General features: G+C 43.4%; 1 protein-coding gene across 4 annotated transcripts in view; it reads left to right on the top strand.

Moving 5' to 3' along the window:
- AZIN2 (antizyme inhibitor 2) overlaps positions 1–13317 on the top strand; it is a 74014-nt gene that overhangs the window by 39720 nt on the left and 20977 nt on the right. For 2 of the 4 annotated variants that reach the window (XM_074305413.1, XM_074305415.1), the window contains exons 1-7: positions 1891–2036; positions 2310–2426; positions 2874–3033; positions 4167–4340; positions 8486–8658; positions 11170–11304; positions 12393–12561. In XM_074305413.1, coding sequence (XP_074161514.1) covers positions 2938–3033; positions 4167–4340; positions 8486–8658; positions 11170–11304; positions 12393–12561 — 747 coding nt within the window. In that variant the 5' untranslated portion in view covers positions 1891–2036; positions 2310–2426; positions 2874–2937. Of the gene's footprint in view, positions 1–1890; positions 2037–2309; positions 2427–2873; positions 3034–4166; positions 4341–8485; positions 8659–11169; positions 11305–12392; positions 12562–13317 lie in introns of those variants that run through there. The other 2 variants (XM_074305414.1, XM_074305412.1) reach the window with 1 other exon arrangement.

Consider the following 13317-nt stretch of genomic DNA (forward strand, 5'->3'; position numbering starts at 1 on the left):
AAAAAGTCACAGAAGTTATGTAACCAAAATACCAAAGAACAGGTTATCACAACCACAGTGCCCTCCCTCCATATTTATGTGTGTGTATGTATATATATATATATATATATATATATATATATATATATATATATATATATATATATATATCCATGTATTCTAATATATATGTATATATATACATTTTTATGACACACATGCAATATTGTATACACACACACACACACTCACTTAAATGTTCCTATTCTCTTTCTCCTCCATTAGAATATAACTTCATTGAGGGCAGGAACTGCTTCACTCTTAGATTTGTAGCCCCACTACTTAGTATATTTCCTGGCATATAACAATTATTCAATAAAATGTGTGTTGATACTGACAGGGGGGCCCTGGGTATTGAATACGATGGTATTGTCTTGGAGAAGGAGATGAAATTCATGAGAAATTCCAGTATGAAAATTAACTTGTTATTAAATCCAACTCCCTCATTTTTTACAGATGAGAAAACTGAGGTTCAGCAAGGTTGTGCATCTTGCCCACTGCTACACAAGGAGTAAATGTCAAAACTAGATACAAACCCAGGATTCTTTCCCCTGCACCATCCATTTCTAGGAAGCTGATGTGTATCCTCAAGATCCAGGGCTCAGGATTGGATTGTTTACTGTCTCCTCTTCCACAAAGGGGCAGTGCTTTCTATTTACCCAACTCTGTGTTGGCCCTTAGGGTTACAAAGAAATCTATATCTTTAAAGTTTTGTGTCTGAATCTGTGACAAAGTGAAAAGAACACTAGCTTTGGAGTCAAGAGAACATGCATTCACTCCTTAGTGCCATTTACTCACTTGTGTGTGACCTTGCCACTAATATGGGGTCTCATTTTCCTCACTTGTAAAATGAGGGACTTGAATAAGATGCCCTCTACCTTCTCTTCCAGCTCACACTCTAGAATCCTATGGATCCCTAGACACCAACTCTGCCTTCAGAGGACTTACACACTCCTGCCTTGGAGAATTTTGGATCTAGAAAGAAAGCCCTTGGTTCTTTTGCAGAAAGAGGAGGAAGTGAAGTGTTGTGCCCACATTCAGTGCTGAATGGCAGAAGGCCTGGAGAGAGAAGCCATAAACTGCAAGGTCTTGTGCCTAAATGGCAAGAGCCAAGGGGGCTCTAGAGACTTGAGCCTTAGGGATACCAAAGATTAAAAGTCCATCTAGCATGGAGTATTAGAAACATCCCTAGATCTGTGAATCCGGATTTTAGTTCCGGGTGATTTTTCTTTTGGGCCTCATTTCCCTCAGGTATCAAATAAGTGATTGACGTATGGTTGTGGATCGCTCTCAAGTATGAAATCCTGGGATTTCTGTCCAGCCCCTTAATTTGATAAGGCAGTGTCTCAGAGAAGAGAGATCTGGCTGGCTGGGATGTAAAGGAAAAGCAGATCGGAGGAGAGGAGCTGGATCTGGCCCTGAGTCACAAGTTACAAATCCGCCCTGGATTTGGAATTTAGAATTGGGAGGGATGGCCTATTTTGCTGGGAAGCCTTCCTCCTCCCAATCACCTATCATTCGGGATGTCTGGGCCTTTCCTTCTGGGCCTGGATGCTGCGGACAAGCTACCTCTTTGTGACCAGACTGTACTGTGGGGTCCGAAGCGCTTTGGGTTCACTGGATGTGGACGGGGAAGTATGGAGGGTGAGGTCCAGGAGTCAGGGGGCGGTGGTGGGGGACGATGCTGAGGTGTGTGTCGCGAGGCAGGGTGCGGCCGGGGGCGAATGCTTTGTGTCGGAATCGACCAATGGGCTGGCGATGCCTGGTTGCCAGGGTTACGGGAGTCAGAGGAGGCGGGGCGAGGGGGGTCCTGGGGGAGTAGGAGTATATAAGGGGAGAGGCTGGCGGGAGGCGGGGTGTGGAATCAGTCGCTGCTGCGGGCGGGCGGGGCGCAGGCCGCAGGGCCGGGCCGGAGCCGCGGGGGGAGCGGAGGCGCCGGTATCCGATTCACTCGCTGGGGAGACCTATGGGCAGAAGCCGTGTAAATGCGTTTTAAGGTGACTTGAAGGGAGGAAGGGGGGAGGGGAGGATTCCCGAGGGGGAGGATATCTAACTCTCTCCTCCTTCTGTGCCCCCAATCTTGGACAAGTCCCTTACACTCTTTGGGGCCTCACGTTTGCCATCTGTAAAATGGAGGAGGTTTGAGTCAGACGATCACCAGATTCTTTCCATGTTGTAGGTCTTTCCTCCTCCTCCTTCCCTCTTCCCTTCACCCTATTCTGATTAGCTTCTCCCTTCTTTCCCTCTCTCCCCCCTTTCTCGGGGAGCAGGGGCCTCAGCTCCCCAGCAGCAGCTACTCCTCGGGGTGTTGCACAAGTTCTGAGCTCACCTGCGAGCCCCCCTAGCATCGCACCCGGCTCTGCCCCCCCCAAGGAGGACGGGGCTCGGTAAGTGGAGGGGCCCCTGCCTAAGGGAAGGAAAAGGGGGAGGGGAGGTTTCAGTCTGGTTACCTTGGGAGAATAAGCCTAGGTAGTGGTTGTCTTGAAACCCTGGGCCCAGAGAGAAGAAGGCAGGGTGGGCAGAATGGTAATTAGATCAGGTCCTCAGGTCCTCTGGATCCTAAGTGGGTTTAGGCACCTCATCATCCTGTCTGTACTAGTATCCTCTTAGATCAGGGTCCTTGAGAATTTCATGCTGAAATCTCAGGCCTTTTCCTGGAGATCCTACTTACCTGCAAGACAAGGCGCATTCTTACCCTTCCCCAATCCATCCTATGCTGATGTGTTCTGGGAAATAAACTGGGGCTTAGGATGCTGAGGGCCCTATGGGAGCCTATTGCTCCTGGATCTCCCTCTGGGACCTTCTCTTCCCTGTCTTTTCTTCAAACCTGGCAGTGTGTTGCATACTTTCTACGGCGGTGGGAGCCGGTCCACCTAGCATTCCCCGTGGCTCCCAAGCATGGCTGGCTACCTGAGTGAATCAGACTTTGTGATGGTGGAGGAGGGCTTCACCACCAGAGACCTGCTGGAGGAGCTGACCCTGGGGGGCTCACAGGTAGGAAAAGAGAGGAGTCTGCAGTTGGGGAAAATTCAGTTGGGGAAGGTGGGCTTTTGGAGGCGGATTAAGCTCTGGATTTTGACTCACTTGGGACACAGCTCCTACACTCTTACCTGGTTGTCTTTGGGAAAGTCACTAAATCAGTGTTAACTTTCCTTATTGATAAAATAAGGGAAGGGGTCAGACTACTGAGGCATCTTCTAGATCAAAATTCATTATAATAACTCAAGATCCTGTACATGGACAGCTATGTGATACAGTGCTCTAGAGTGCAAGGCCTGGAGTCAGGAAGACTTTTACTGAATCCAAATTTGGTCTTAGACTTACCAGCTGTGAGATCCTGGGCATGTCACTTAACTCTACCTCAGTTTCCTCATTCGTAAAATGAGATGGAGAAAGAAATGGCAATATCACACTAGTATCTCTGCCAAGAAAACCTCAAATGGAGTCATGAAGACTGACAGGACTGGAAGGACTGAACAGCAAGCAATAGTAATAACAAAAGGCAAATCACTCCCAAGATCTCTATAGGCTCGAATTTAAGTGAACTGGAGTGGAAGGCAGGAAGAGATGCAGGCTGATAGGCTCTGGACCTCTAGAGTAAGGGAATCTTTATTTGGCAGATGCATAAAGGCTAATTACAGGAACGGGAAGAGATCTCCTATCAGTGACCTATGATGTTGGACAATTCTTTAGGACTTCATTTTCCTCGCTTGCCAAATAAAAGGGACAGGGCTTGATAATCTCTGAACTTTTCCTACAGCTCTTAATTCCATGTTTTTAAGTAGATTAATCTTCCTATTTTTAGGTGGAGGAAAATTTTTTTTGGCTGAGGCAATTAGGGTTAAGTGACTTGCCCAGGGTCACACAGCTAGGAAGTGTTAAGTGTCTGAGGTCAGATTTGAACTCTGGTCCTCGTGACTTCAGGGCTGGTGCTCTCTCCACTGCGCCACCTTGCTGCCCCACCCGCACAACTCTTAGCTCTATCAGTGGGAAATAATTAAAAAAGCGATTTGGGGACCTAGCAGTGGGATGATGAGATGTTTGGAAGTTTGTTCTTTGGATGGGGGAGAGATATGGGAAAGAGCAGGGATTCCAGTGAAACTGGTTCACTCCTGTTTTCTGTATAGGATGAAGGTGTCTCCTTCTTTGTGGCCGACCTGGGAGATGTGGTGAAGAAGCACCTTCGTTTTCTGAAGAACCTACCCCGGGTCAGACCCTTCTTTGTCGTCAAGTGCAACAGCAGCCCTGGGGTGCTGAGGGCCCTGGCGGAGCTGGGGCTGGGGTTCAGTTGTGCTAATAAGGTAAGGAGATGACCCCTTCTTCCCTTCTCTGACCTACTTTAGGAGTCCTATTTCATTTTAAGAATTTGCAGCATGCACTGTCAGAGTTGGGAGGTAAACCTCAGAACCTAGACTTTGAAGCTGGAAAAGGTAGGATGAGGAATCTTAGAATAGACTGTTGACATTGAATGATCACCTTTCTTGTTTTTATTGAGTTATTTCAGCCATAACTAACTTTTCATAACCCCACTTGTTCTTTGTTTTTGTTTTTGTTTTTTTTGGCAAAGATCCTGGAGCGGTTTGCTATTTCCCTTTCCAGCTTATTTTGCAGATGAGGAAACTGAGACAAAAGTTAAGGGACTTTCCTAGGGTCCACACACACATATGGATATGTAGGAATAATCAATGAGTGTAAGCACTAGATAGAATTAAGAACACCTTCCTGAAGAAAGTAATATTTTAGCTGGGATTTAAAGGAAGACAGGGAGAAAAAATGAGGAAGGAGAATATTCCCAGCATGGGAGACAATCCAGTGAAAATGCATGTAAGTCTATTTGATCCTGGAGGCAATGAGGAGTCATTCGAGTTTATTTTGAGTAGGGGAATGACATGGTCAGAACTGTGCTTTAGGAAAAACTACTTTGATGGCTGTGTGAGGATAACGGAGTGGGGAGAGACCTGGGGCAGGTAACTATTGCAATAATCCAGGCATGAGATGATGAGGCTAAAATCTGGGCAGTAGCAGAGGAGAGGAAGGGTATATTCAAGAAATATTGCAAAGGTTGACTATAGGTTGTATATTATGGGAAGTGGGATGAGAGATAAACTTCACGGTCCTTCCTTCTCCTATTATAGTTGGAGAAGGCTGAGATCCAGGGAGGAGAAAGTCATCTTCAAAGTTATCTGCAGTTTCAGTAATGATGTATGGGATTTTTACCATTGCTAAATATGTCTTTCAATTATTCAATTTGTTGAGTTCTCTTGTCACATTTTGGGCTGAGGAACCAAGAGGTCTAAGACTGAGTTGAAGCCTTTTTGATGTAGTTGTCGTTGTCATTTTGAATTGTGTCTCTTTGTGATCCCATTTGGAATTTTCTTGGCAAATTGTTGTCATTTCCTTCTCCAGTTCATTTTACAGATGCGGAAACTGAGGTATTCAAGGTTAAGTGACTTGTCCAAGATCATATAGCTATTAATAAGTGTCTGAGGCCAGGTTTGAACACAGGAAGATGAGGTTATTCACTGTGCTACTTAGCTGTCCTTAAAAGATATGAAGTGAAACAAACAACAGTAACCCTCCCCCCTCAAAATACAATTACTACTACTACAACAACAAAAAAGGGAAAATCTCAAGGTTCAGAATCAAGAAATTTGGGATTCAAGTTTTAAAGTTCTGTCATTTTCTAGTTGTGATTATCTCTCTCTAAGCTTCACTTTTCTTACCTGTTAAATATGTGAATTAATACTGTAAATATTAATTGTAAGAAAAGTGCTTTCAAACATTAAAAATCATAGAATGGGAACTAAAATATGAAAAGATTCTATCTACGAAAACAGCTGTCATGATAAGAGCAATAAATATTTGAAGAGTCCATCCATAACATTTTATTTATTTTTAATTTTAATTTTCCCCAGTTACATGTAGAAACATTTTTGTTGGTTATACATGTACATTTGTTTTTGTACATATTTCCTTATGAATCAAGTTGGGAGAGAAAAATAAGAACAAAAAAGGGGGAAGAATCATGAGAGAAAAAAAAGGAAGAAAAAATATGATTTTAGCATATGTTATTGAATTCAGGCTCTATAGTTCTTTTTCAAAGAATAAAAAGTGAATATAGCATATGTTGATTTGCATTCAGCCTCTATAGTTTTTCTCTGTGGATGTGGATGACATTTTCCACCCAAAGTTTACTATTGTAAACTGTATTTTATTGTATTGGATCACTGAACATGTGAGAAAAGAAGCAAGCCTGTCATAGTTAGTTGATTATCCTGGACATAAGATTTTAGAAAAGGACAGCTAGTGTGTTGTAGACAGACATTTGGAGTCAGAAAAACTAAATTTGAGCCTGTCTGTCAAGCATTAACTGTGTCCTAGGGCTAGGCTTACTTCACCACTCTAGGTGTGTCTAGTTAATTCATCTGAAAATAAAGGGGTTGGATTAAATGATTCCTTAAGGCTCCTTACAGCATTTTGCAAACTGAAAAGGGACATAATATTTTTTATTTTCAATTTTATTTATAACATTCATTTTTGGAAATTTTGAGTTTTAGGTTTTTTTCCTCCCTCCAACTCCTCCACCATCTACTGAGGAGACAAGTACTATGATACCCATTATAAATGTGAAATCATGCAAAACAATTTTCATATTGTCTTGTGGTTAAAAAAAAAAAAGCAAGAAAAATAAGTGAAAACTGTTTCATTTTTTCATTTTCTATTTATTCCATAACATTTGTTTTTAGAAATTTTGAGTTTGAGATTATTTTCCTCCCTTCTAACTCTACCACCCATTGAGAAGACAAGTATTATAATACCCATTATAAGTATGTGGAATCATGGAAAACATATTAAGTCATGTTTTAGGAAACAAGAAAAATAAGCGAAAAAGGATATGTTTCAAGGATATGGCACTCAGAATTCATCAGTTCTCTCTCTGAATGTAGATGGCATTTTTCACCATGAGTCCTTTGGAATTGTTGACAGATCATTGTTTGGATAAGAGTAGCTAAATCTTTCACACTTAATTATCATCATTATTGTGTATAATGTTGTTCTGGTTCTGCCCACTTAAGCATCAGCTTATATAAGTCTCCCCAGTTTTTTCTTTTTTCTGAAGTCATCTGCCTTGTCATTTCTTGGGTTACAGTAATATTTATTATTGTCTCTTTGGGCTAGGATTGTCAGGGAAGACTTAATGGAAAAGCTTGAAGAGTGAATAGGATTTGGACCAAGCAAAGAGGGGTGGGATGATGAATCTAGGTTATGGGTTCCATTGATAAAGAAGATAAGATTTGAGTGGGGTTGAAAGAATGAGCCTGAGGATGAAATCTAGCTTGATTTGCACTATTGTAATAGATCATCTCCTTTGTAGAGCATTTCATAGTAGATATTCAGCCTAGAGTTGTTTACCTCTTCCCTTTCCCAAGGCTGATCAGAGAAAACTCTCCTGAGGATTTTAGACACTTGGAAACTCCCTCAGGGTTCATTTCCTGGATGGAGTAGTGGTGGAAGGAGGGAACTGTAGGGTCCTGGATTGACCCACTGGGTCCAGCTCTATCTCCCTTGGAGTTTGGGATTAGGTGGGAGAAAATGAGGGCCAAGAAAAGGGAATCCCATGCTAAATGGTATATTGACCCTATTTTCTGAATCTGAAGAAATGTCCTTCTCTCCTTCCCTCCCTGTTTCCTTTCTCCCTCTCTCCTTCCCTTTCCTTTCCCCACTCCTTCCCTCTCTTTCCTTTCTCCACTCCCTTCCTTCTCTCCTTTCCTTTCCTTTCCTTTCCTTTCCTTTCCTTTCCTTTCCTTTCCTTTCCTTTCCTTTCCTTTCCTTTCCTTTCCTTTCCTTTCCTTTCCTTTCCTTTCCTTTCCTTTCCTTTCCTTTCCTTTCCTTTCCTTTCCTTTCCTTTTTCCTTTCCTTTTTCCTTTCCTTTTTCCTTTCCTTTTTCCTTTCCTTTTTCCTTTCCTTTCCCCCTTCCTTCCTTCCTTCCTTCCTTCCTTCCTTCCTTCCTTCCTTCCTTCCTTCCTTCCTTCTTTCCTTCCTTCCTTCCTTCCTTCCTTCCTTCCTTCCTTCCTTCCTTCCTTCCTTCCTTCCTTCCTTGTAGGGAATTTCTGTCTCTACCCTCTAGTCTTAGAGCGTTGATCCACAGACATCAAGAGATTTAAGGAGCTTGTCTAGAGTTATACAGCCAGTATTGTACCAGAGATGGGACTTGAACTTCACTGTGACTTCCTGACTCTGAGGCTGCTTGTCATATTCACTGGGCCAGGCTGCCTTTCACTGAATTTTTATCTATCATTTAACATCCTAACTCAAATTCCAACTCCTCTAGGAAGCTCAAGTTCCCAATTAGCTTATGGGATGGTGATTAACCAGCTTGTTGGAGTCTTGCTAGGTAGGGTCCAGGATGAGCAATGCAGAGTTCAGTCCCTTACTGTCCTTGTAGGCAGAGATGGAGCTGCTACGGCACATTGGGGTCCCTGCCCACAAGATCATCTATACCAGCCCATGCAAGCAGGCTGCCCAGGTGAAGCAGGCTGCCAGGCTTGGCATTCGAGTGCTCAGCTTTGACAACGAGGTGGAGCTGGCGAAGGTGGCGAGGTCCCACCCCACTGCCAGGTAGGCTGATTGTAAGGAAAAGTTTCTCTAAGAGTCATCCAAAGGGGCCAAGCTTCCCTGGGGGGAGGAAAGGATTCCTTAGTATTGAAAGTCTTCAAGAGAAGGCTGGATGATTGTTCATGATGAGAGTTCAGAATTGAGATTCAGTCAATGATCATTTCTCCAAATCATAGATTTAGAATTGAAAAGGGACCTTTTGAAAGGTTCAACTCCTCTCACCTTGAGATCATGACTGTGAGGTCTCAAATTAATCCACTTGTCCAAGGTTGCATAGAGCAATCTAAGGAGCCGAATCCAGTCCTCAGATCAACAACAGGCTTTTGTAGAGGTTTAGGAGGGGGTGTGGGGGGGAAATTCTTGTTCAGATGCAGTTTGGACTTTTGACCTCTAAGGTCCTGTCCAACTCTCAAAGTTCTAAGCCTGGAGTCAAGATCTGGCTCTGCTCTTTAATAGCTGTGTGTGACCTTGGTGTAGTAATTTCCCCAATTCCCTCAGGTAAAAAATAAAAGTGTTGGATTGTCTTTAGTGTAATTAGTAAGCCTTATCAGTTTTATTAAGACTGATGGAGCTTGGAGTTGGTTTATGTGATCCTGGGCAAGTTACTTACATTTTCTGGGTCTCATTATCTTCATAGATAGCTGCAGCCTCCCAGAGTTGTCAGCATAAAATGAAATATTTATAAATTATTATAAGTATATAAATATTGGGAGAAATAATTCATTTGGACCCTTACTTGATTCCAATGTATTAATCAAATTGGTAGAATCATATCAAAGTTTGGTATATAAGGCCTCAGAGTTGTGATGTGTAGATTCCAAGTCACTTGCTCAATTATAGGAAGTTAGAGGTCTTCCTCCCTTGGTTTTGCCTTGTGATGGTGACCTAGCTCAGTGTGTGGGTAGAGATCACAACTAAATGGAAAGTCCCTCAGAATATTTTTGTAGCCCTGGGCCAATCCTTGTCCAGTGAGAGCAGGTGACCATCTTATGACCACATGTATATATTATATATAAATGTGTTACATATAATATACTTATATGTTATATAAAATTTTATTATAAATTATTACTTATAAAATTAAAGGTTTGGACTAGATTGCTCCTATGGGCCATTTTAGTTTTACATTAATGATCCTTTGCTTTTAAATCATTTAACTTGCCATCTCTATTTCTTCCTCAATTATTGGGGATAATAATGTTCACATAGCATTCACCTTCTTACATGAAGAAAGAGTGTGCTGGTAAATGTTTAACAAAAGATTCTCTGGTGGAGAAAATGGATCTAGGCCATATTTTAAAACATTATTAACATCTTCTCCATCACTTCTAAAAACCATGAACAACATGTACCCTGATTTGTAGTATTTACTGGTTTTTGAGGAGTAAAATGCTCACCCTGAACATTTAACAATGGGCTCTCTGAAGATGGGCAGGATATACTGTAGCACTTGCAGATTGAAAAGCTTTAAGATAGAAATTTGGGCTACTGTGAGTAGCACCTTGAGGGTAAGGATGGGGGTTGTGAGCAGCTCTGTTGAATCTGACTTTTTACAGTCCCTCATCTGTAGAGATAGAAATATAGATTTAGAATTCAGATGTGAACCTCAGTTAGTCAGAGGACCAGTCTTCCAGAGCAGGGAAGGGGGGATCTCACAGGTCACTTAAGTCCAAGACCACCTTCTTACAGAGGAGGAACAGAGGCTTCATAGGTTACCATGAATGGCAATAAATTGGCCAGGGAGTCCAGTGTTGCCCATTTTACAGATGTGGCCCTATGACTCCAGATCCTGGTACGATTTGTCATATACTAAGTAAGGGTCCTCAGCCAATGTTCCTTAAAGGCAATAAATTCCTGTGTGAACAATTTGAACATTAAATATGTTTTTTCCCCTATGTAATCAGTCTAGAATTGAGGGTTTGTTTTGGATCTAGGAGCTTGGGGCCAGATGGTAGAGGGCCTGAAAATGCAGTGCCGGGGGAAGAGTGTGGAATGATTTTAAAGGGCAATAGGGAACCACTGAAGGTTTTGATGATGAGATGGTGGCCAATGAAGAAAAAAATGTATATTACTTGTCTGTGGGGTCACTGTGTGGGACCACATGGCACCATTCACACTTTTTAGTCCAGCCTATCTGGCGCTGTCTGGTCCAGGGTGGTCTTCCTGTCTCAGGGAATCCCCTGGCTATGATCTCAGTAACATCTGTTATAGAGAGGGAAAAAAGGGAGTCAGAGGTGGGTTAAGAAAGAGAGATGCCTACAAACTGGAGGTGGTGGAGGTTGGTACTAAGGCTAAGCCACAGCTTTGGCCCCTCAGTGTAGGGCGTTGGGGGGTATGCGCCCACCATGGCTCCCTTGCTGGGGATGGTTGGTAGTTGAATGGTTCTAAGCCAGGTGGCCTGCAGCCTGCTGGCCCAGGAGAGATGTCCTGGAGGAGCAGCAAGCAAGAGAACCCTGTGGAGGGGGGTGGATCTCCACCCAGCGGGGAGGGCGGGGTGTGCGTGTCTCCCCACAGGATGGTTTTACGCATTGCCACAGATGACTCCTGCTCTCCTGCCCGCCTGAGCATGAAGCTCGGTGCTACTCTGAAGTCCTGTAGACACCTGCTAGAAACTGCCAAGAAGATGAACATGGATGTGGTGGGTGTTAGGTCAGTGAATGCTTTCTCCCAGGTGACCTGCCTCCTGAGGCCTTCTAGAACCTTGCCTCCTTTGGGTGGGTGGAAACCTGTCAGACCCTGGGTTCCTATAGCCATGTCCTGGCTGTGTGACGTTGGGCAAATCAGCTACCCACCTGGACCTTATTTTCCTCATCTGCAAAGGGTAGATATTAGCTCTGCCCAAGTCCCAGAGATGTTATGAAAATATATGAGAATAATGGAAGGGAGGATGCTCTGGAAATTTAAAATTGGGTTTTAGGCAAAACCAAATCACTTAGCAATCATTTTCCAGCTGATTAATCTCTCTGGGTTGATTGACGCTGGTTTGTCTTACAATTATTCATTAGTGTTATTAGGAGGAATCTGAAGGCCATTCTGGCATCCCAGAGGGATACTAATTTGATGACTTTGGCAACCAGCTGACCTTTTCAGGAGTGGGATTAGGAAAGGACATGGGGAAAATTACAGCACCCCTCTGCCTAGACTCCTATTAGAGATGCCTCCACATGATTTTGTCCTTATTAGCTGTGTTTTATCATTTTCCTGGATCTCCATCTCTGCATCAGTAAATTGAGGGAGCTGAAGTCGATGGCCTTTAAGTTCCCTTATGAGTCAAACATTTTACATGCCAGACATTTTCCTCTTTAAATATCCCCCCAATGCATTTTTATTGATGTCTTTTGTTTTGACATTGGCTAAATTTCCCTCGTAACCTCTTTCTTCTCTCCCAGAATACAATTTTTTTATATCAGAGAAGTGGTGACTCCTTTTCTACTTTCCTTCTCCATTACCCAAGGTCCTTTATCTCTCTGGGTTCAGTTGCTTCCTCTGTAGAATGGGTACATTCCTTTTAAACCTAAGACCTACAACTCTGTAGCTGGTAGGGTTGAGGAGGGGCTACTTTTTCTCCTCCTCCTCCTCCTTCACCTTCCCCTCTCCTCTCTAACTCCCTATCTTCCCTTCCTTCTATCTTCCTTCCCTTCCTTCCCTTCCTCCCCTTCCCTTCCTTCTCTCCCCGTCTCCTCTCCCCTCATCCCCCAGTAAGTCCCTTTGCTTAGAGCAGGATTCTTTCTCTTTAGTTTTCATGTTGGAAGTGGCTGCGCCTCCGACCCTCAGGCCTTTACTCAATCCATCGCAGATGCTCGCCTGGTGTTTGAAATGGGGACTGAGCTGGGCTACCGGATGCACATCCTGGATCTTGGAGGTGGCTTTCCTGGCACTGAGGACTCCAAAGTCAGGTTTGAAGAGGTAAAAGTCTAGTGATCTGTGGGCTCCTCCTCCTCGGAAATTTCAGAGGACCCCGGTTTGGGGGAGGGGGATGCACAGAGGCTGTGGGAATAAACCACCAAAAAGCCTCAGGTTCCTTAGCCCAGTCCTCCCAGCTCTGCCATTATATCAATTCAGTAAACACATAAGATGGTAGAATCAGAGTTGTGACCCAGTCATGTAGTTCCATGACTGTTTTATAGCATGGCCCTGGGCACTTTGGATACAAAGACAAAGGAAACAGTTCCTACTCTCAGGAGCAAAATATGCAGCTCAAGCACCTCCTTCTATATGAGGGCATTCTTGTTCTCTTCTGTTCTCTACTTTTCTTCCTTCTTTCTCCTTCCCCCAAATTACCTCATATCTACTTTTGTTTACCTCTCCCAATAGAATAAGCTCCTTGAGAAGGGACTGTTTTCAGTTTTTCTTTGTATTCCTAGAGTCTGGCACATAGTGGGCATTTAGTAAATTCTTAATGATTGACTGAACGCGTTCAGAGAAATCAATATTTATAGAAAGTAATTTTAAGAGTTTAAAGCACAACTTTGAGGGGAGGCTCAGGAAAGATCCTGGACCTGAGTGATGTGTCCTAATAAATGGTGACAAGGGAGCAGTTAGGGAGGGCAGAGCAATAGGAGGAAGATTGAAGAGGACTGGTACAATTTATTTCTATGGTAGCTTTCCTTCCCCCAATTTGGACAGAGTCCTGGACTTGTATTCATGAGAACGGGATTTGAA

Source organism: Sminthopsis crassicaudata, chromosome 3, assembly GCF_048593235.1.
Source record: "Sminthopsis crassicaudata isolate SCR6 chromosome 3, ASM4859323v1, whole genome shotgun sequence".
In the NCBI taxonomy this organism is placed as follows: Eukaryota; Metazoa; Chordata; class Mammalia; order Dasyuromorphia; family Dasyuridae; genus Sminthopsis; species Sminthopsis crassicaudata.